The sequence below is a fragment of the Cimex lectularius genome, unplaced genomic scaffold, assembly GCF_000648675.2.
Source record: "Cimex lectularius strain Harlan isolate CLEC.00 unplaced genomic scaffold, Clec_2.1 scaffold24, whole genome shotgun sequence".
Taxonomy (NCBI): domain Eukaryota; kingdom Metazoa; phylum Arthropoda; class Insecta; order Hemiptera; family Cimicidae; genus Cimex; species Cimex lectularius.
This window is the reverse complement of record NW_019392666.1, coordinates 41673-66122: the sequence shown is the minus strand read 5'-3', so window position 1 is coordinate 66122 and position 24450 is coordinate 41673. Positions and strand designations below refer to the sequence as shown.

Sequence of the window (24450 nt, the reverse complement as noted above, 5' to 3'; positions counted from 1 at the left end):
AAATGTATACTCTATCACTGAAAATAAAATATAAAAATTTTTATTAATTTTTAATTATTTATTATATGTGTAACATAACATAACAGGCTTTATTTTCTTCTAGTTCCCCCTTGCCCAAAAAGTATTTATTTTTTTTTTTTTTTACGAGGGTTCGCAACAGCAGAGGTCATATAAACCCTCAGGGTGCCGGTGTTTTTGAAAAAAAGCCCATTTGTCTCCATCGAACCCCATGTGGGGTTCGAATGCAGGGCCGCTGGATTCGAACCCGGGACCTTTACCATACAGTGATGAGCGCCGTGTCAACGACTAACCTTGCGGCCACCGACGCCCCCGCCTCCCAAAAAAGTATGAAAACGTTTTTCTATTATAATTCTAATTTTTATAATCAACTAGTCAATTAACCAGTATTCAAATGAATCATTTTCTCCCGGGAAAAATGTGTTAATATTAAGAGAAACTGACATTACATTAAAGCATGACGTCATTTGTAAAGATCGCGTTGAGAAAGACACCAGTTAACTCATGTTTATTTTCATTTTATCGCCGTTTCTTATCAATAAATTTTTGATTTCTTAGTAAAAATTTGGTGTTTCAGTTTTGTGTTTACGCTACGGACGACAAATAAAAACCGTCTTGGCAAATTTATAGAACGCCGTACGTCCCGATATACTCTCTCGTTCTGGCATGCTCAACGGAACATTCACAACAACAAAATAACTGAGAAAAATGTTTAACATTGACCTTTATTCGACCCCTGACACGAATCATAAAGGGCAATTATTTTCATGAAAGGTTCTCGGCATGCCTTCACTTTCAGTTCTGTTATACACTACTTATAACTTTTTCTGTTATTCCTTAGATTTTTTTTTGTAGATTATGTATGTTTTCGAGCTTAAAAGTTCTTTGTTCTTTATTTTATTAAAACAAGCAATTTAATATTATAATTCGGTGTTTGTTTTTTCTTCAGTTCTGTTTATCTATGTTGTCCAATTGTGTCTAAAATTATTTCAAGCTTAATATAAATACAAATGACATCAACAGGGTCCAAATGTTTAGGTTGTAATAATACAAGGTAAATAGAACTCCCATTCCCTTACATAACGAGCAAAGAATGCAGGAGATTCCAGAGGTCAAACGTCCCAGGTGCTCAAAAGGGGGGAGGCAGATCGTAAAGGTGGCCAGTACGGCGGTACATCACGGCAACTAGGTCCACGCCCTTTTATTACGCCGCCACCGGACTTAACCGGGGTTGATGAAATTTCCGAGAAATTTCTCGGATGTCGCTGCGGAATAGGTCTGGACCGGTGTGTATATTAATACGGAGGCGAGGTTTGGCAACCCGGCCGACTAGGCATGCTTGGCAACGCTGCTCCACAATCGACGATTCACCGACCAAACCCATCCCAGACCTTTTTCTCACTTCGACTTGGGAATGCGTAATGGTTTTGGAACTTGACGGCCGGTTAATCCCCGATCGGGCTTCGTGAACTGTTTTCCTGACCTAAGATGAATTGACCTGCCAGCCTAAGCCTTTCTCGGTACCACCGGTAGGTCGAAAAAAGTTCGAAACTAATTTAGACCGCCCAACGCCTAAACAGCCATAAACCGTACTTATTTTTATTTATTCAACGGAATATTTTTAGAATTTCAAAAATCCTCCCACTTGTAATAACTGATATAAGTGTCTTAAATCACTTATATCGTCAAATTCCAATCACAATTTCACTAAATTGAACTCACTGATATTACCACTATATATAAAAAATACCACTACATATAAAATAATAATAATATTGTGTGGTGTTTAGTGACCGTTAGTAGTTAATGATTATTTGGACATCGTGAGGTGCGGTCTGGTGTGACGTAGGTTTTATAAAAACAATTTCTTAATCCTGCCAACGTTTCGATCTTTATTGAGATCATCTTCAGGGCCGGGCCTGTGACTTATAAACATTGTTTAAATTATATAAATACATGCAGGATGTGAAAAAAGTGAATTTATACAATGCTAAAAATTCACTTTTTTCACATTCTAAATGTATTTGTATAATTTAAATAATGTTTATAAATCCCAGGCCCTGAAGATGATCTCAATATAGATCGAAACGTTGGCACGATAAACAAATGTTTGTCTAAAACCTACGTCACACCAGACCGCATCTCATGATCTCCAATAATAATAATAATAATTTTATTTGCGAAAAGTACAGTATACAGTAAGATAAAACTTAAATAGAGAAAACATTTATGGGTAAAATAATAAAACCATAACTAAAATGTAGGTAATTTCACCAATATGCACATTTTCGCCTGTCACCTAAAAGCAGTGCTTGTGGCGCGAATTATGTCAGTGAACAAAAGTGGCAAAATTTAAATAAAAAAAACTTAGGTGTATAAGACCAAATAAATGAAAGAAAAAATGAAACTAATGAAGAGAGAAACTAAAATAAAATAAAATTCATTAAATTCAAATAAAGATAAAATAAAAATTAAAGAATAATTAAAGAATTGCCACATGATGCCAAATATACCACAGAGAAAGTTCAAATTATAATTTTTAAAGTAATTTTTTTGAAATCATGAGAATTAAATTTGTTAAAATTAATTTTATGATTGTAAACAAACAACGTTTAATGTAAAATTAATGTTTACTTTGGATATAAAAATATTAGTCACTACTTTTTGTCTTGTTTGATACTCATTGTTTAACTCAGCAAAAGGTTATTTTTAAAGACATACAAACAAGAACATTTTAAAAACAATTGTTTAAATTTTAGAACCTGAAAAATATCATACAGTTGATTGGTATATCTAAAAGGCTTAGAAAGAATAGTTCTCAGAAGAGAATTTTGAGTTATGATTAATGGATTTAACTAACAATTACTGGTTCCACCCGTTGAAACGATATAGCAAATTATACACTGAACTAAGGCATAATAAACTGGTTTTAACAGACTGAATTTATAAAGCAGTTTTCTTGGCCGCATAACCAAAGATAAATGTGTAACTTCAAATATAACCTAGGGTTTAATTAATAATCTTTATGTAAGGTATTGGTTGAAATGAAAAGGCTAGTGTCACAAGCAGGATTCGAACTCACGACCTTCGGCTTAATACGTCGCTGCTCTAACCACTTGAGCTATCTTGACCACTCGGACACCTGGGGTGGGTTCGAATCCCGCTCGTGACACTAGCTTTTTCATTTCAACCAATACCTTATAAAAAAATATTAATTAATTGAAAAATGTTATTTGGTCAATCGGACCACGAAATATAATGGATAGAGTCTAATGTAACTCCTATTATTTGTAATTGGAATAAGGGAACAGTTACAGTTAAATGAATAAACGTATGGAAGCAAAATTTAAAGCTCTTTAAAACTATATTTTACTTAATGCAAAATGTAAGACATTGGATTTATCATTTTAACAAGTCTAAGATTGTTAATAAATATAATCAAATTATCAATTATCCTTCCAGACAAAATCAAGCACGAATTATCAGCTAAACTAAAAGATACTAAAAATTTTACCGGATATTTTCAATTTTAAAAGATCATTAATATATTTTTTAAACGAGGTTCCTAAAACCGTTCCTTGAGGGACGCCAGAGATATAACTTCATTTTAATCACAATGCTAAACAATTAAAATTGAAGCTTGACTTAAAATATTGACTTTTTAGTAAATTAGTAGAAGCATGCCTCTCAAAACATGTCGAAATTTTATCAAGAAATATTGAACCTAAGGCCGACGTACATACATACCATTTACAAAGTATTAACTTAAACGGTAAAGCCTTTTCCTTGACATTTCACCTTCCTACGGTTTCTTTGGGCGAAACATTACCTTTATGGTAAAACGAAACCGTTTCGTTTATGCAAGTATTAATTTCAGCACATGAAGCCTCTTGTACAGTTACTAAATATTAAAAAAAAGTTTCATTTGATTTAATACACTAAAAAATTATCCAGTATCGCAGCTAATTACAGCACACGTAATTCGATACATGAAAATTCACGGTCTAAAATAACCGGCCAACTCACAGCTTCTTTTTAAATATACAGTTATTCAGATATCGTGAGAATACATATATGAAAAATATCCAAGGGCCTATTTCATAATGAAATTCTAACTAATACTATTAATTTAGTAGCTTGTAATTTGTACAATTTTGTTTCATAATAAAAAAGTACAACATGCAAATTGTAATGTCGAAAGTGAAGAAAAATTTTTTAAAATACAAGGAATTCCGGTTTCATAAACAACCAGTAATAACAAAAATATTTGTAAAATACCCGTCGTCTTTATTTGTACTGTTAATACACGTCGCCCGTATAATCAAAATATTGGGACAAATTTCCAAAGGTCAGATTTCGATTGCTCCTGGATTTCTTTACGATTCTATAGGATTAAGAAATTACTGTGGCACGACAAAATGTTACTAGACGTAGAAAAACCTACAGAACATGGTTCACTTTTGGCATCGCAAGTGTTTTTTAATGTAAAGAATGCCATTACATACTCGAGTTGCTACGAGAATGCCATTAGTAGACAACCCTACGATAAAAGGAGCAACATTGGTGGTAAAACAATCTGCATTGCACTGCACCGGCTGGAAAGTAGTGCCAAGTCCACACAGTGCAGTATACATGTATTAGTCGTGCTAACGAATGCAGTCAATACTCGGTTATTTCATACAATTATTTATGAGTTTTCCAATATGGCCCATTTTCCTCACGTTTGTGGAATAATAGATGAATCACTGAATAGCTTTAAAAATGATCCCTTTTGCTCATTAGTTATTAAATGGCTGAAACAAGTAATAACAGCAACTTCCATTCACTAACTAGCAATCCGTGTTGCTTGAAACAGCAAATCTGTTTCCTGGTTTCCCTCTCTAACCGTACAACAGGGCTTCCCAACTTTTTAGCCAGCTGACCCTCCCTTACACAGAACAAAATCCAGGACGGACCCCTCTCATTTATGTATTTGATATTAGGTACTTATAGTATGTAGTAAATTAAAATTTTATAAATTAGACAGTCCATTTCCTAATTAGGTGATGGAGGGAGATATCACTATGAAAACAAACATTAGATTGACATACTTAACATTATTTACAAATTCACTAGTTTTCGTGGTCCGCTTGACCAATTAATATCTTTCAATTAATTAAGGTTTTTAGTTGAGATAAAAAAGTCAGTGTCACGAGCGGGATCGAGATCACGAAAGCTCAGGTGGTAGAGCAGCGGCGTATCTAGCCGAAAATCGTGGGTTCGAATCCCGCTCGTGATACTGACTTTTTATCTCAACTAAAAACCTTAATTAATTGAAAAATTATTTACAAAATCCGAAACACAAAACTCAAAATGGACAGAACGGAATCAATACGTAGGTAAAACGCGAGCTAATTTCAAAAGTAATAATTTAAACTTTAATAATTAATGAACTAATGGGAAGAGAGGTTGTTTCAGCTTGGCAAATGTGGATATGTTGGGTTTAATTTTTGATATCTGGAGACGAATGTCTGAGTCAGCATATAGACAGCTTCGACATTTAGTTTTGTTGACAGTGTAGATAGAAAATCCGGATTCGCCTAATAAGTTGTGGCAAATGGAAGAACACGTTTTGTTTTTTCAAGCAGTTGAAATTTTTTATTTACAAAGCCAAAAATGAGGGTATCAAACTCGAAATTAGTTTTCAAGGTGGACACACATGAAAACACTCCACTTCTTCCTTCTCAACCGATTCAACTCAAAACTAGATTTTTCTTTTAAATGCGTGAACTTTGTCATTAGCATCGAAAGTTGTGATACTCTTCCCACCCAAAGAAAGATCGTCACATTCATTTTAATGAAAATATCTTATAAATACGATAGTATTCATTGCCATTTCTCATCGTGGCCCGTGGCTGCGGGGGTTTGTCGGAGACCAAGTCCTGAGTTCGAATACTACGGTAGCCCTAGGAATTTTTTTACCCTGTAAGTACAAAATCTGGCAACAAAAAGGATGTGAAGTAAGAATGTTGCAATAATTTGTTTTAAATATGCTAATCCTATGCAAATCCATAAACAAATGCATATGCATTTTTGTCTCATAGCTCTTGATGCGCCGATAAAAAGTTCGATCCGGTATTTCCTTAAGTTTTAAATTAAATTGGCGAAATTCTGAATGTCCATCAAGATCCTAAAATATTAATATACGAGTATGTTATGTATGAGTAGCATCGAGAATGTGCTTAAAACTTGACCGAAGAATACGTTGGCCTAATCTATGCACCTTAGACATTTCTGTACTCAACCTGGCCAGTTGAAGATCGCCTCCGACTGCAAAACATAGGCAAACGAAATGTTAAAATAAAATGTAAAACTTTGTGTAAAACCATGACGTTAAAAATTGTTAATTACAACAATTGTACTAGAGAGTGTTGCTTGTAAAAGGTAACCAAGGGGTTTATCAAAGGCAAGGTCATGAGTTCGAAACCCAGGGTTACTCATGAAATTTCTGATCCTTTTTTACAAGTGTCACTACTTCTTTATAAGAAGTAATTCTTGAAGTTATAAAAGTGATAACGCATTACTAACTATTCAGTTACTGTACGGATGTGAAGTAAAGCTAAGAAAAAATGTTGATCATATTTTTTATATGCTAATCTTGAGAAGGAAACTCGTTGCATAAAGCTTCTAAATGCGATGCTTTATTATTATTATTTTATATTGATAAAGATTCGTGATGTGTACATAAGTCTACAACTATTTAAAACCTTTTGAACTGGCGATCCGAGAAGCTTTTATGATTGCTCATCGAGTGGCTATATACATTTTGAGTATATTGTAAGGCATCAAGTAGTTCTTATAACTTACCATAAGTAGCATGAGAGTTCATAGTGGTATCTATGTACTCTCAGCTACTTGACAAATTTATGACCTTCTCTGAGAAATGTTCGACGTCTTTCTGTCATTTATGAGACCGTGGGGGCTCAGATCATGGCATGTGCGACATTCTTAATAGGAAGAAGCGCCATGTTTAGCTCGATCTATTCAAAAGGCCACCTGCTGCCATGGTAACACGACTACGCCCCCGCTAACCGCTTCCGCCACGAAACGAGACATTCTGCCAAAGGGGGTGGTGCAACCCCATGGACCCGGACGCCGCCTCAGTTGATCAACGTTGACTTTCTTCCGCCCCCGGACTCCGCCTCCGTTGATCAAAGTTGAGTTTTGCCTGTCGAGTTATGCCGGTCACTGACCCACATACCGAACGCTGTTGTCTCTTCAAACGCCTAAACGCCTACTTAGTTGTTTACATTTTACGGCCCCTTGCATCCTCCTCGTCGAGTATTTCAGGCAATCTCAGTTTAACTCCAATAAAACTCGACCAACGAAAACCGTGACGTAAATAAAATCTCAACAACCTTCTAATCTAAAAAAAACACCAAGTCTAATTCCAAGTCTGAAAAAAATGCTCACAAGAATTAGATTAATAATAGTAGAAATAACCGAAAAAATAAAAAATAAACTAAATTCAGATAACTATTTAGGAAGAAATTCATAGATTGCTTCCATTTTTAATAGGGATCGTCTGCACCACATGTATTAGCCTTCCATAATTTCGTTTAATCAAACTAGATTTCATCCTATATCACTTTCACAAAACATTTCCTTCTACTGTTGTTACTACCGGTTTTATTGTTTTCCAATTAAGATTTATCCAATCTCGAACTTTAGTCATAAAATAGATATGTGTTAATATTAATCTCTACTTCGAACTTAATCAAGTTCCAGTTGAGAATTCGCTCCGAGGCGAATCGGGGATGCTAAACCAGTTGGGAGTAAGGTATGGACGTGTAGTATTGAATTAATAAAACTAATAATTTAAAAATATAAATTTCGATTAAAAACTTAAACTAATAAAGTTCTGAATTTAAATTTGTGAGTAAAATCTATCCCAATTTGTCGAAAGCATCAAAAATTAAGCTTGTTTCATCATAGAAAACTGATTGGCAATGATTAAATATTTAAGGGGAATAATTAAATATTTTTTATAATTAATAATTAAATTCACTAATTTCGTGGTCCGCTTGACCAATTAATATATTACGATTAATTAAGGTTTTTAGTTGAGATAAAAAAAAGTCAATGGCACGAGCGGGATTCGAACCCACGATCTTCGGCTTGATACGCCGCTGCTCTACCACTTGAGCTATCGTGACCTCGATCCACTCGGACACCAACTTCCCTCTCAACCGCACCTTTTGAATTTTCCCTCCTTTTTGCCATTTTTCAATCAAAGAAAGGTCGTGGGTTCGAATCCCGCTCGTGCCATTGACTTTTTTATCTCAACTAAAAACCTTAATTAATTGTAATTAATAATTAAGTTACATCGAAACATTCAATTCTTAAGTCGGCAATCGAGTTTAGATTTATAAATAAAATGTAAACATATTTGAAGTCCACATGGAAAATTAAGGCCAGATTTAATCATGGAAAAACAACAGAAAGTTATACAATTAATAAAATATGTAAGTTATGAAAGACCAGTAATTTTTTAACAATAATTTTTTGTGTGAAATTTAACAGACTTTATTTTTTTGCTCATCCACCAACTCGCCGTACCGAGTCCTATACCGGCGGACCGCGCCAATTAGCTATAATTTTGGTTATCCAAATGGGGCTTTTTAGACATAACGCCTCACTCAGGCCTACATGTCTAAAGGTCTTGAGGAAGGATAACATTTATCACAATTTGTCTAATGCGCCCATTATTAAGCCGGTTTGTAAATTGAGTACCTGATGGATGTGTAGAACTTTATGCAATGAATAAAATTAATTATTCTCTTTATCTAAGGTCCTGGTTGAGACGAAAAATTTAGCGTCGCGGGCGGGACTCGAACCCACGACCTTCGGCTCAATACGCCGCTGCTCTACCACCTGAACTATCGTGACCGATCCAACCTCATCTCAACCTACAACCTTTCGAATTTTCCCTCTTTTTGCCATTTTCAAATCACGCGGGTTCGAATCCCGCTCGTGGCACTAACTTTTTCTTCTCAACCAAGACCCTTAGATAAAAAAAAATAATTAATATGGTCAATTATGGCCACTAAACATGTATTATATTAATATAATAAATAAGATACTTATTAAGTTCTGTAAGCACCTTAATTTGCTAAGTGAAAATAAAGAGGATTAGTGAATATGTCAGATTTTAAGCTAATTTCAACAAAAATATTGGAAGTAAGGTCTATTATGGATTTATAGATACTTAAATTCATTAAATTAATAATTTAAGGCATTCTTTAAATTGATAATTTAAATTAGGCCAAAGGATGATTAAAATCCTATCTAATAAAATTCTAAATTAACATTTAATTTATAAACAAAGTATATCACGCTTTGTCGAATGAATCGGGAATATTGTATAAATAGGGTCCACGCTGGATTTTTGAGAAATTTATGTAAGCAATAAAATATATATTATTGCAAACAGCCATTAATTTTGTAACTTAAAGTAAAGGAAAGAGGATTTCGTGAATATGTCAGAAATTAGGTTAATTTCAACGTGAAGAACAGTAATTTAATTTAATTGTAATTAATTTAATTGTACTCTACTGTGTATTACCAATATGTATCATATAAGACAATGAACATAAAAATCATTTTATATCTAACAAACTTTAATTGTAGAAAATGATAATAATATTTATTTTTTAAGAAAGCCGTTTTATTGATCAAATATCTCGGAAATCGCCAATCATCCTGAAAGAAACAGCTGGGTATTCGGTTCGTGGATGAATGATACATGATGATTAACATTTCGGCAAATACAAATTAAAAACTTTGGATCTTAATCGTCTAATGATATAATTTTTGTCCTTACTGTGTGAAATTATAATCATTGACATTAATGATAATAGAGCCAGATGTGTATTTATCAGTGTAAAAGAAAACCGAGTGAAGATTCTCACAGAATGTGGAAAAAAAATAACAACAACCCGTTATTCGCGCTGCGTTATCAATACATGTGCAATGCATTTTTTAAATATTTATTTTTGCCCTATATAATTAATAAAATTTATGGTTTTTATCATTTGCGAAATTTATATCGTGTCGATAAGAGATAACCTCTGAAACGCTTTTATTTTATTCCCAACTTTATGTAACCCGGTTGTTTTATGTAATTTAACGATACAGAATGTTAAGATTTGTCCGGGCAATTTAAGAGGAATTTTATCAGAAGTAATTTAAAAGAAAACTGCAAAATAGTATTCCTCGTGGTGGGAGTTTCACCATTAATTCTAAAAACCCAGTTGATTAATTTAGATTAAAACAAATCTTGAGAAAAGCTTCCAACATAGCTCCCACTTAAAAAATAATCTATGTCTTATCTATCTGTAAATAGCGATTGTTCATGATAATTTATTAGATCTTAGCAGGAAGCAATATCACATGAACTGTGAATTGTAAAGAAATTAAGATAAGTCTAAGCACAGTCTCGTTCTAGGATTGGGAATTTTAAAGGGATGGTCGTGAATGAACCATCGTGATGCGATAAGAGAACGTTTTCACGGAGTCTGACCTGTCACGGTCTGAGGGCCCCTGTTTACGTTACCAGCATCAGACAGTATAATCGTTGTTAACAACATGAAAATCATAACCCATATTTTTCAGAATAGATAATTAAACACGCCGGACGAGTCGGAGGTATGTGGAATCAAGGGCGCACACCAAGGGCGTCGTGGGCGACGGGACTTAACGCATACCGAACTTAAAGCAGTCGAAAGTGGAAACAAGCCTTCGGCCTGTATATTTTTATTTGTATAGACATATCTACATTAACAAGTTTACTATCAAAATAGTATATATTAAAATTGTAAATAAGATTTCTCATTTCTTTAATAATTAAAAATACATATACCAATACCAGAAATACCAACAGTGGTGATCGTCCTTGATCAAAAAACCACTATTTTTTGTCTTTGGTTCGTTAGTACAGATTCGTTTAATTGAATGAAGTGAGAAATTCTAAGTTTTGTATGCTAAAGCAAGCTTCCTTTATTACAAATTCGAATAGCGCCTAAAGTCGACACGACAGACGTTCAATAACACCTCGGACAGTCCCGTTATGCAAGGGTTGGAAAATTAAGTAGCATACGGGAAAAATCTATTTATGGCAGTGTCCCCGATAAACGAGGATTTTAATGAGTCGACGGAGGCATATATCGCAACATACAGCTCGGACCCGGTTGTCCCCAAGGGTTCGAGCATAAAGTGAACAGCGAAGATTACGCAAGATGTGTACGTATCTTTCTATAGGAGAAAATTACTTGCACAACTTGCTTTGTTTACACCCTCGGGATAGGCAAGTAAAGTTGTTTTTTTAACATTTTTCGACGTAGGTAATTTAAAAAAAGCTGAATTTTTCCTAAGATTGGCCGTACCACTTTGACGAAGAAGCTAGGTTTTCCTATCACCCTGGTATCTGTCGATGTTGATTCGGTCTGTCGACTAGCCATTTCCCACTCTTCAGCGATTGGTCAGTTATACGTAGGTAAAACCAAGGCACTCAGACCTTCCAACTGTTGCAAGTTTTGACTTAAGAATTGTCTCCTCATTCTGTATGATCAGGATCATGAACGAATTGCAAATATATTTATGAACGAGCGTCCGACTCTAGCCACGTTACGGTTCTGGGTTCAAAATCTCAGCACAACTCAAAAAGTATTTAAAAGCGGTCTGACCCTTCGTCTACGATACCCAGCAAGTTTTACAAATACGTGTGTAAGGCAGTTTTATAATAAGTGTCTATCTCACTTGACACATGGTTTGTAGTACAGGTGACAATGGTCTAGGTTAAAAATAATCTACTTTTATCTTTAAGCTAATACAAATATAAATTCGTGATCCTGGTGTGTTCTTGAAAATAAAGCGGGACATTCGGTACGATATAACATACACATTATAAGAAAAGTTGAATTTCTCCAGATTCGAAGGGATTTCCTTTTTCCTAACCTATCTGATGGTAGATCTTCTGTTACAAACTTTTACAAGGGCTCGGTGGACAAAATAGCACAGGCCAAAAAGTGAAAATTGGGCCATGTCGAAAAGCGTCAGACCAAAAACCTTACAGAACTTAAAACGTGGAAAAGACGAAACTACACTTTTTGGGGTCTGTCGGAGATGAACCTGACATTTGGGTCTGTTGGCTATACAGAAACAAACAATACAGTAAATGAACGGTCAAACTTCAAGTATGCAGTGTACCAACACATATTTTTGAAACTTTTACTGCAAGGTTATTCTTAATATAAATGTTTGTGTGAATGTTTCCCTATTTCGGACACGTGTGCGCCACGTGTTTTGTTTTCTCGAGGAGGGGTCGAGACTGCGACCACGTGTGTCCCCACCTGTTACCAACCCAACTACCCAGTTCGTGTGGGACTCGGCACCAGATTTAATGACAAAACCAGGCCCATTTTCTAGAACGGACTCTTTCAACTGTCCCAAATTATTTTATTGACTTCCGAGAGTTCACCGACCGGGAGACGGGGCCCTGGCATTTCTGATCGAAGACTTTTGAATGGTATAATCATGAAAGTTAGAGGCCTTTCACTCCTTAGACTAGGAAGCAAGGTAGGTCAGGTATAAGACGACGCGAGACAGGTGTGATACAGGTAGAGAAATATGGGGGAACCCCTGGAATAGTCTGGGCACAAAATAAAAATACAAGCTTTTCTCCAAACGTTAATTCAAATCAATAAGACACAACCTAAGAAATAAGTTTTTGACGAAGAACGATCTTATTAAAACTCCATTTCCTCATTTCAAGCCACGTTTCTTCAAAATTTTATTAGTTTCCCCATTTTGTTTCAACTGAAAAGTTTATTAAGATTTTAAGTTTCACGCGAGGCGAAGTTTCCACTAGAATGCAAAGTTCGGCTTTCAACAATTGATTATATACATCAGTCATGATGATCAGTTCTTCCCGGATTTCGAGGATCAAAGGCCCAAGCCAAGCTTGGGATGGACACGTTGGTGACATGGGATGTTTTCAACCGAGGTGAAGTTAATTTCGAAATGTGGAAGAATTATTAAGCAAATAGGATCATCTCCTTAATAAATCCGTTTCAAAAATAACAAAGATTTAGGTTGAAGAAGATTTGTGAGACTCGGTGGGTGGAGAGGAAACTGAGTTGATAACGAGTTCTTGTAGAATGGAAGAACGAAAATAAATCGTGTTAGTCATACAAGGTATGGCTCGGGGCCAAATTCTAGACTTTCTAACCTCATTTCGGATTGTGTGATATTCGATTCTTTTTTTGTAATAAAAAAACTCTTTGAAAAATGTAATAAAAGCGTGTTTTTTTAGTACGATTTAGTGATTGGTCGGATAAGTCATTCTGGATTATTCGATAAACTCCCTTAGAAAACATTTCATTTTACCTTTTCTACTTGGCATCAGTTCAAGATCAAGTGACACAAGATAGCCACACTTTTCTGCAAGCTTCCTCTCTCCATTTTGTTTAAAAAATATCGTTTTACTTGTTGAGTTTATTTTAGAGTTAAAACAAGAAAAATAGCAAAATATGGTGCATTTCAACCAATATTTTATCGTTTCAATTGTTCAAGGAATGAAAAAAACCAAATCACTGGTGCCATGTGGTAGGAAAGCTGAAAAACTTGGTATTATGTCATTTGTAAGATAAGAATGTACCCAAACAAAAGGTTTGGGACCGTTTTCTTATCCTTTATCTCTCAGGTCTCAAGTCTTTTCAAAACAGACTTCTAATCTCTTGTTTTATGAAAACCGTCGCCACTTCATCTACACAACTAGCCATTCTTGGATAACTCCTGGAGGAGGGGAAAAACGAAAATTTCGAGATTCCCGTGGGAAACGTCCAAAAGGATTTTTGTTAATAAAAACTGCGCCCTTTGCGAACGTGACGGTGGGTTTAATATCCGTTTTTTCATAAGACTTGAGCCGGTAATTTAAGGATAATGAGCCTAAACAGTCTTTACGATCTGGGTAGTTAATACGGGTGAGTCAACTTCGACTATGAGGGCCTGGGTAAGGAATATGTAATTTACCCAAGTGAACTATGCTCGAGAGATTAAAAACTCCACAATATCAGATGTCTGACTGATTTTAATAGCTGGTTAAAGTCCGAGGACATCAACTCAAGATAGAAAAGGAGAAATATTGAAACACGCCTGACATCGTTATTTTTTTCGACAAAATACACGGACAAAATGATATCGTGTGCGTTGTCTTAACGTAGTAAAAATTTAACAAACAAATGTCACAGCTCTGTTGTAAATAGGAGCAACATGGCAAAAAAATAGATGGAAAATTAGAAAGGTAGTAGGTTGAGAACGGGAGTTGGTGTCCGAGTGCGAAGTCACGATGGCTCACGTGTTTAGAGCAGCGTATTGAGCCGAAGATCTGAGTTCGAAGCACGCTCGTGACACTAACTTTTTCATCTCAGCCAAACCTTACATAAAAATAATAATTTCAAGTAGATATTTGGTCAATTAGATCACTAAGCGTAATAGATTGAAATAACAGTTACAATTCGAAACATTTTACCCTCTACAGGCCATCCCTAGCTAAACAGGTATTACAAAACATAAGTCGACCCCAGGTAAAGCATAAAAGGAATTCGCAAAGGATTAAGCATGAACAAAACAACAACCAAAAACCAAATTTTTTTTAAACCCTGTGTTTAAACCTCTAGTACGAAGTTATTTTATGCTTGTATTATGAATATTCTAGCCCTGATTGAAATATGTTTGGTATTTCGAAATCACAAAAGGTTTTTAAATACTACAAATAATAATAGAATGTTATTATCTTGGAAAAATATTTACTGTTTGTTATCTTTGAAAAATATCTATTGTCTCTTATCTGTTAGTTAAGTTTAATAATACAATAAAATCATGGCACATTTTGTAAAAAGACATGAAAGCCAATGAGATTGATACATCTAGCCAAGTGATAACTGAGTTTGATTTATATTTATATAACATACTATGTTTAAGTCAATCACAAATAATTTTCATAAAATAGTAATATAGTTTTTTTTCTTTTGATTTCTTCCATTCTAGATAATGTGTACCATTTAGTGACCGTTAATTAAATTATTTAGAGATCGTAAGATACGGTCTGGAGTGATGTAGGTTTAGAAAAACATTTTCTTTATCGTGCCAACGTTTCGATCTTTAATGAAATCATCTTCAGGGCCTGTGATTTATAAACATTGTTTAAATTATATAAATACGTATAAGATACGAATATGGATTTATACATTGATATACACAACGTAGAAATTTTAGGTTTAATCAAACTATCATCGACAAAGAAAACACACTTTGTGTGTGAGTACAAACATTTTGATTAACCTAAAATAATTATATTGTGTGATCTCAATAAAGATCGAAACGTTTGGACGATAAATAAAATGTTTTTTCTAAACCTACGTCACCCCATACCGCATCTCCCGATCTCTAAATAATAACTATAGATAATAGAGTTATTTTCAGGCCAAAATTACAGAAGGTGGAAGTTGTTTGGTACATACAACACACGTTTTTGTGTACAAAAATCAGATTATGTACGAAAAACAAATTCACTAATTTCGTGGTCCGCTTGACCAATTAATATTTATCTCAACTAAAAACCTTAATTAATTATAATAATAACAACACTGAATCTATTAATTGAATTGTTGATTCATTGAATTGAGTTTCTAAACTTTAGCTATCTCTTTCAAATATTCATTGGTTGAAAACGATGGTTCTACTAAAAAACTGTTTTTCGCAATTTTCCAATTTTTTTAAATGTTCATCATCGGACTGAATGATAACTACATGTTTCAGAACATAAATTTTACATTTTATTCAGTCTGATGATGGGCATTTGAGAGGGTTCGAACTATATATATATTCGTATACCTGCGAAATTCAGTTTTTGAGAAGAACCATCATTTTCAACCTATACTGATAACTGCGAGAAGAAAAAAAAAGTTAAAAGTTAAACTAACAAATTTATAAGTTCATTCTACCTTAACTATTTCAACCTCTTCCAGACATTTAATATTCATTATTTCTGCATCAAGATTATTCTTTTTAGTAACATTATTGACAGATCCAGTTGAGATCGACATAATGGCAAAACTACAGGTACATCTACCTGCAGATCCCAAGAGGAACTTACAACAATGAAATTTGTTTGTTGATCGTTAATTATAATACGATATTCATGCTTAAATAAAACGACTTAATGATACAGTCATTAGGATTTATGTAATAATTGGAAGATGCGACATATTTAATTGTCTGACTATTCTTCATTTGTTAAAGGGAATTCTGCATCTTCGACAAAAGGAATTTTATGGCTAACTACCTCTCTATTTATTGACAAGCTTGGTACGTTTTTCTATCATTAATCGCAAATCATTTAAATCTACTTTGGTAACTAGTTTTTGCTTTCGTACTGATGATTACAAACGGTTAAAACAACGCAAAATTTGTAAAATACGTTCATAAATGTAAATATCTCGGAGTAATTTTGGATGCAAATTTGAATTGCAAAGGACATGACGTACAACTAACTTTTAAATTTATTCCATAAATTTAAAATTTTAAAAGGAGTTTTGGATTCCAAAATGTTAAAGATCGTTCATTTCTCATCAATCACTGTTATCCTAGGGTAGCTTTGGGTGGTGGGAGGGATGATAATATAAATAAATTACTTGTTGCTCAAAAAACTTATAAAAATAGTTTTAAAGAAAGAACCTACTTATAAATACGACTGCCTTATTTAATGATTTCTCAGAGTTAACGTAGAACTGTTATTGTTTATATATTTTTATTGATATCCTAGGACATAGTATTTTGGGGTTGTGAGAGCGATGTTAATATAAATAAATTACTTGTTGCCCAAAAAACTTATAAAAATAGTTTTAAAGAAAAAATCTACTTACAAACGATTGCCTTATTTAATGATTTCTCAGAGTTAACGTAAAACTGTTATTTATTTATTTCTATAAGAATAATATCTACCAATATTAATCACAAAATTATAGCACAATACACAAAGGTTAATTTCATTTTACCTAAATTTAAAATTATATTTTTTTTTATAACCATTCAGCTAAAACATTACTAAGTTTTCATAGAAGTATAATTTTAAATTTATACAATTTTTCTTCTCTAAATCGTTTCAAAAAATACGTTTCTAAAATATTATATTTACATCATTATCATTTTTGCTTACCTTATTGCCAATTTAATATTACAAATATTGGATTATTTAGACTTTTTTTAAATTACTCAATGATTATTATAAAAATTTTATTGTCCAGGAACTAAACTCCAACTTCCTACCATAAAATAATTTTTGAGAGCTGACCGATTGTAAATTATTAATACTTTAGGTAAATAAATATTATTATTCTGTGTGGCTAGTTTGGTTTCTAGGTGGGAAAAAAAATTTTTTTTTGTAGATAACCGGTAGAAATTTATGTAAAAGTTTAACAAGGTGATCAACGAATTCGGTGATAATTTACTGTAAAATCGAGCTTACTTTGTAGTGGCCGAAGAAGGCCAAAAGGCTAAGTGCCCTCCTCGGTTTTTTCCCCCCGACCGTTCGGCATTTCCGAACAGGTTTGGATATGAAATCTCCCGCTGGACAAGTCATTAACCCCTTTTTGTAGTCAATTCGAAGCGTAATTGTTTAATCCTTCTCGTTCTTCCACCGGATAATCTTGGGCATTTTCGAATCATGCACGATCAGACGGGACTGATACGTTATCGGCTTTGGAAATAAAAATTCCCAAATACCGTGACTAAAAAGTCGAGAGATTACAAATCACCTGTTTGATTTTGTATCACCTACAATTCGAATTTAAAAACTGAATAAATCGAGAAGGCATTTGTAGTAAATAAATAACCGCCGATGTACTGCTTTGCATCATCAATCGATGCCTTTGTCTATTAACATACTGAAAATCGCTATCTGCTCTTCTGACAAATGACCTATTGTAAAGTATATGGTTTTAGGTTATTTATGCTCTCGCAGATCAACATTCCAACGGGTATCTATCCTCTTGATCTTTAGGGACAAGTCAGCAGTTTTTCTTTCGTTTTTTTTACGTAGCTGTTTAATGATTGTGATTAATTTCATGTCGGACTAGTATTCATAAACAGGCCGTCAATTTTAACTCATGTTCAAAAAACGTTTTTGAACAGCGGTTAAATTTGACTTCCCACCTGTCAAAAGCTTTCATGTTCGGTAAATATTTTATTGTTTAAACCACAAAGGCTAAGGTTTATCGATTGGAAAACGGTTTATATATGCAGATAAATATTTATGTTGAATACTACGATCTATTTGACTAACTATACAATCAATGTTTTAACAGTTTTAGGACATATTTTTATACGATGTCAGATTAATTCTAGAATATGATCACAACCATGAATTTCTTTTACTAAATCATATTTGTCTGAACAATTCTGTATTGACCTTTTCAAAAATGTCACGGTTTCCGTCGAAAGGTAAATTTTGAAATGATTCATTTTTGTGCGCGAGTTCAAAAATTTTCCTGCCCTCTGTAACAAAATGAATCATGAAATCGTTAATCCCCCCCCCCGACTATGCTATTTTTGTTACTGCGATTAGCCTCCGTTAATATAAGACACATTCGGATTCCATATTTCTTAATCCCCTTATGCTTTGAATCATTCGATTCTAACTTCCTAATCGATTTTTTCGAACTTTAAATATCGAATACTCTGAACTACATTTGCACATTGAACTTATTAGCCAAAAGCCGTGTAAGAATTTTTTTTAAATGTTTTATTTTATAATAAACATCGTTGTCTAAAAGGACATTAAGTCTACAAATCTCGGTGACCCGATCTTTTTTGTTCATTTTCTCTTTTCGCCTTGTACTTTGTTAAAAATCCTTTACACGCAAAAAAACCTGTTGGATTTCTTGACTCATTTTTTTTTAACTAAAAAAAACAAAAAAACAACACGCTTATCTTGTTATTTACATATATTATCCACATGATTTAACATAAAAAACTAACTATACAATTGAAAAGGATTTTAATAAAGAAAATGAAACAGACTTTCGACAACAACGAAGCGGAAAAAATCAAAGACACTCCGCGTCGAACCCCTGGGCTCAAGTTTCTCTCGTAAAAATAAAAATAATAATAAAAATAAAAACCCACAAGGCCAAAGCTTTTTACTAATTTAAGTGTGTTTCTGCATGAAAATAGAGCAATGGAATCTGAATATTGGATTTGTCGAAAAATTTAAAGCAAACTGAACTAAAACAGAATTGTAACAAATTATGTTGTAGCATATTTTTTTAAATATTGGTGAAATTTGTTATGGAATATTGTAAAACTTGTGAATTTTATTGTAGTTCTTTTTTTTTGGTTGTGTTCAACGTGGGCAATTAAGAGGTGTGTACTTAAAAAAAAATTATCGTCTGTAGTTTTTGTTTGAAGAACGGTTGTTCTCAGTGTGCTGTAGGTGTTTTGTTGACGATGTTTATAATATGAGCGTTATCTTTCAAGACTACCGATAACTTGTATAACAGATAGGATTACATTCTGGCAAAATCTGAACCGTGAGATGTCCCCAGGGCGGAGATTGCCAAGTGTCTATGAAAACCGTGAGCAGGTCTTACCTTCGTCGATGAGCCTTTCAACGTGCATGAAGACATTGGGGAAGGCGGTCACTTGTTTCCTGTCCTTGAGGAGTTGTGCGAGATAGTCGGCTATGCTCTGCGTGCTGTTCACAGAGTGGTCACTCATCCTGGCCTTTTCTGTCTCTCTCTCACTCTTCTGCCGGGTCCTCGAGTCGGCCTTTTGATAGACGAATGTTCACGTTCCGGGGGGTCTGCGGGGGAACGAGGTGCTGGGGCCTTCTCAGTCACTCGAGAAGCACACGCGTCTTTGGTGAAAACGAGACGACACAGCACGAACGATGGGCGGACGGGGACTGACTCGTCGGATGCGACACTGGGGCATGGCCGCCTCCCCGCTCCCCACCGACGCGGACCGACCCGGCTACCCCACCACAACGAGCACGTCTCGGCTCCTTTGTCGGCTTCGTCACTGAGGAGGGGGGGCCGACTGTCACTCTCTCATTAAAAAACTACACACTGATTACATTTACATTTCCCAGATATAAAGGAAAACTAAATTTCTGTACTAAATATTACACTGTCAGGTAAAAAAATTACACCCAATTGATTTTTTTTATTTTCTTGACAAAAGAAAATTATGCCCTTAATTTCTCTCACTGTTTTTATCAATAAATATTGGTTTATGCTATTTTTTTTACGAGGGTTCGAAACAGCAGAGTTTATATCACCCTCGGGGTGCCAGTGTCTTTGAAAAAAAGCCCATTTGTAAGTATGTCGGGTACGAATGCAGGGCCGCTGGATTCGAACCCGGGTCCTTTACCTTACAGTGATGAGCGCCATGTCAACGCCTAAACCGTTGCGGCCACCGACGCCCCTCTTTATGCTATTGTAGTACAGCATGTATATATCTTTTCTTATTATCTGTTAACTGTATATCTTATGCAAATAAATTTTTAAATGTTTCAATAAGAAAGACAATAAAAAGTGAACACAATGAATGTCGTCGTTAGAGCTCTAATTACCGAGAGTAACCTTCTTTTCTACCCGTTGTCCAGTGTTGTTATGGCCTACACACCCCACCTCTAGTGAAGAGGTCAGTCCTCAAAGCAAGATGGAAAACGGACTCGGCAGCGGGTCTGACGAGGAAGGCATTCTGATGCTGACGCTGGGACGTCGCGTGTTGCTGGTTCTGGAGGGTTGTTGTATCCCGCTTTGAGGTGCCATCTGTATCTGGGATCAGGCAGACATCCTGACACCTAAAAAGCTTCAAATCAGCTCTCAGTTTTTTCGGATCCAGAGCTGTTTGGAAATGATGTTCCGTCTTCTCACCTTCACCGCCACTAGACAACCATCTTTCATCTGTCATTTCGGCAGCACGAGTTGGCTAACCCCCATCTAAAGCCTTTTTTTGCAGTATCCTGAAACGCCTCTTATGTTGGCGGATTTCATTTTGAACACGATTTTTATCGTGTTTTCCCCAATTCACTCTGATATTTACATAATTTTCCGAGTGTTTGTCTCCCGAAGTTTCCGTTGTGTAGCGGTTATCATATCTGCCTGACACGCAGAAAATCCCCAGTTTGATCCTGGGCGGAAACACCACTGTAGCGGCTCTAAATAAAGAATTATTTTAGAAATGTATTATACAACAAAACACTTATTTGTTTGTTTACTGAAAGAACTGTGCACAATTAATTAACATACAAGTACATAACATTCTTTTTTTGGGCATCCAAAAAGCGTTTGACTCTATCAGCCATGAATTGTTATTAAAAAAACTTGACATCTATGGCTTCCATGGGACTCCCCTCAAATTTTTTGAAACATACACATACCTAACTAACAGACAGCAGTTTGCAAAACTAAATAATGCTTATAGCGAAACAGAATACGTAAACTATGGAGTCCCACAGGGGACAGTGTTAGGGCCATTGCTCTTCATTTTGTACATCAATAATATTTCTCCTTTAGATATTAATGGCTTGCCGTTTTTACGTATTTATTTTTACTGACAATTGATTTATTAATTTATTAAATATTGTTTGGAATAGATTTAAAATAATTAAAGAATGGATGAATACTAACTTATTATCAATCAATATAAATAAAACCTCTCTGATGTCCTTTTGCAATGGTTTGAGACTACAATCACCTACATCGTACCCAAATCTCACTCTTCACAAAAATGAATGTAAATCATATGTTGGAAATTGTGAGTGTCCAGTACTAACTTTTACTACTAGATGTAAATATTTAGAAATTTGGTCCGATTGCAATATGAAAGTTAAAGTGCATGTAGAAACTCTCGCCAAACGTATTGGTAAATTATTTTATAAATGCAAAATATTGAGAAATATTCTTGAGCCTCACACTCTGAAAACTGTATTTTGCTTTATGTCAATCATTATTTCAATATGGTGTGATAGTATGAGGCCAGTAAAAAAACTATCACATAAGGTTTGTGTTGCTCAAAAGATTGTAATTAAAATTATACTAAATGTGTGGTGATTAGTGACCGTTAATCGATAATTATTCAGAAATCATAAGATGCGGTCTGGTGTGATGTAGGTTTCAGAAAAATATTTTCTTTATCGTGCCAACGTTTCGATCTTTATTGAAATCATCTCCAGGGCTCAAAGTGTTGTGCCTAAACTCTCAACACAACACGCAAGAATGGCACAATTACACAGAAGACAAACACTTTGATCCCTGAAGATGATCTCAATAAAGATCGAAACGTTGGCACGATAAAAAAAAATATTTTCCTGAAACCTACATCATACCAGACCGCATCTCACGATTTCTGAATAATTATTATACTAAATGTGTATCCAAGATTTAATTCTGAAGAATTGTTCAAAAAAATTGATGTCTTTAATGTAAACAAACTTTTTGAATTTGACGCATGCATTCATACATTTAAAGTTAAAACACATAGTTATAATTTGCATGTGTATCCTACTCGTTTATCTAAAAAATCAAAAAATGTCTTCCTTAAAATTAATTCTGAACGTTTTGCCAAACATGCCTTCATTGTTAGTTTAAAAACCACTTCAATTTTTATGACTAGTAATGTTAATAAATTCAAAAATTATTTAATAAAGCATGTAATTTGTAATATTTAAAGTTCTTCTCATTTTGTTAAAATATGTAAAAAATTTTGTTGTTCCAATCATCAGTTTGTAGAAGTATGCACTATAATTTATTACCTGCACATATCATGATCTCATGTAAAATATTGTTTTGCTTTATATAATGTAACTCTAACCAACTCCCTCTGTACTAGAATGTTCTTATGTTGGCATAAGAAATACCTATTTTTGTTAACTTGTTTTTTTCTATCTCTTTTCTTGTGTAGAAGAGGGATGTCTTGTTTATAATTGTCATCTGCGTATGTGCGGTAAGTGGGCGTATCAGCAGTAAAAATTGGGTACAACAGCGGAGCGAGTATTGACCCTTGTGGCACACCCGCAAGCACTCCTTCCATCCCATAAATCTCCGTACCCTGGTTTATTGCGAAAAATCTCTCCGTAATGTATACGATTGGAATTGATACACTGAAACTGCCGAAGGGGTAGAGAGACCTAATAACTTGTCGAACCGACGTTGAACGAGCTCGAAGACGTTCGACATCTCTCCAAGTGTGAACATTTTCCACGGTTGTCGAGTCGAAAAAAAAATGTGTGAACTTATCATATTAATAATTAGTAAAATTGTTGACCATTGAATAAAAAGCGGATAGATAACAATATTGGTCTTATCAAGCGCAAAGTACAGTGAATGATGATATCATTGTACTGTACAAAGAAAATCCAGTGAAACCCCTCTTAACGGACACTCCTCCATAGCGACAACCTCTCTTGACGGAAATTGTTATATTCCCGATAAAATAGGTATTTCCTCTATAACGGAACTCCATACGGTCGCGGACACTGCCGTCAGTCCCCATTGGAACAATTCACCCCTTCCTGAACGGATCTAAACAGTAAAAATATATTACAACTCCATTTGAAACACTATTTTTCCAAATTTTTAACAAACTGATTTCTAAATTAAAAACTAACCAGGGAGTCAGTAAACAGATGTAGCAGTTAAAAAAAATCCGATAGAAAGACTAGTAAACGAAATAAACACACGCAAACGCCGGCGATGACCTCGGCTGCTTGTCTGCCCATAAACTTCCCACAATATATATATAAATCAAAAATTGATCTCTGCAAATTAAGAGCAGAGCGATTTCAGGCAATCACAGCTAACCGTATGACTGAAGACAAATCACTTTGGACACCCACCAGACGCTTCATAATGACGACGAATCATGGGCCAAGTCCTTTACCAGTTACAGAAACCATAGAAAAAAACTGTCCAACAAGTACCCCCTGACCCTTCCCCCAAACGATTTTCATCATTCAAACACCTCAAATCCTTAAATTTCTAAAAAAAATAAGCAATCCTCTTCCTATGGCAGGAAAGCAGTATCATCTGCGAGAGTATTTGTCGGGCAAGGTAGTTAGATCAGCGGAATACAGGATGAGGCCAAGTTAACATGTGGTACTCCACCCTTAACAGGATAGTAGAGACACGGATGTTCCCTGGCTGAAGAAGAAGTCAGGTAGATCGGAGGATAAGGAAATAGGTGAACGTAACTTTGTAATATTGTCTTAAGAATACTCATTTTTCCTTACAATGGATGTTTTCCATTATGATCCCAAGCCACATAAACCTAAGACCATCTACCTCAATCCTATCGCTGGATAAACTATGAAAAATCCGCGAGAAGCTG

At 34.7% G+C, this 24450-nt stretch overlaps 1 protein-coding gene and 1 non-coding gene across 7 annotated transcripts in view; one reads left to right on the top strand and one right to left on the bottom strand.

Annotated features, from left to right (window-relative positions):
* Positions 1-20060, bottom strand: part of LOC106674450 (protein held out wings) — a 109904-nt gene extending 89844 nt beyond the window's left edge. For 3 of the 6 annotated variants that reach the window (XM_014407178.2, XM_024225119.1, XM_014407180.2), the window contains exon 1: positions 19707-20059. In XM_014407178.2, the coding sequence (XP_014262664.1) occupies positions 19707-19833 (127 nt within the window). In that variant the 5' untranslated portion in view covers positions 19834-20059. Of the gene's footprint in view, positions 1-19706 lie in introns of all 6 variants that reach the window. The other 3 variants (XM_014407182.2, XM_014407181.2, XM_014407177.2) reach the window with 3 other exon arrangements.
* A 1133-nt stretch (positions 20061-21193) lies between these two features.
* On the top strand, positions 21194-21266 carry Trnav-gac. Its single transcript has one exon. It is a non-coding gene; the product is annotated as a tRNA-Val (tRNA).
* Positions 21267-24450: the final 3184 nt, after the last annotated feature.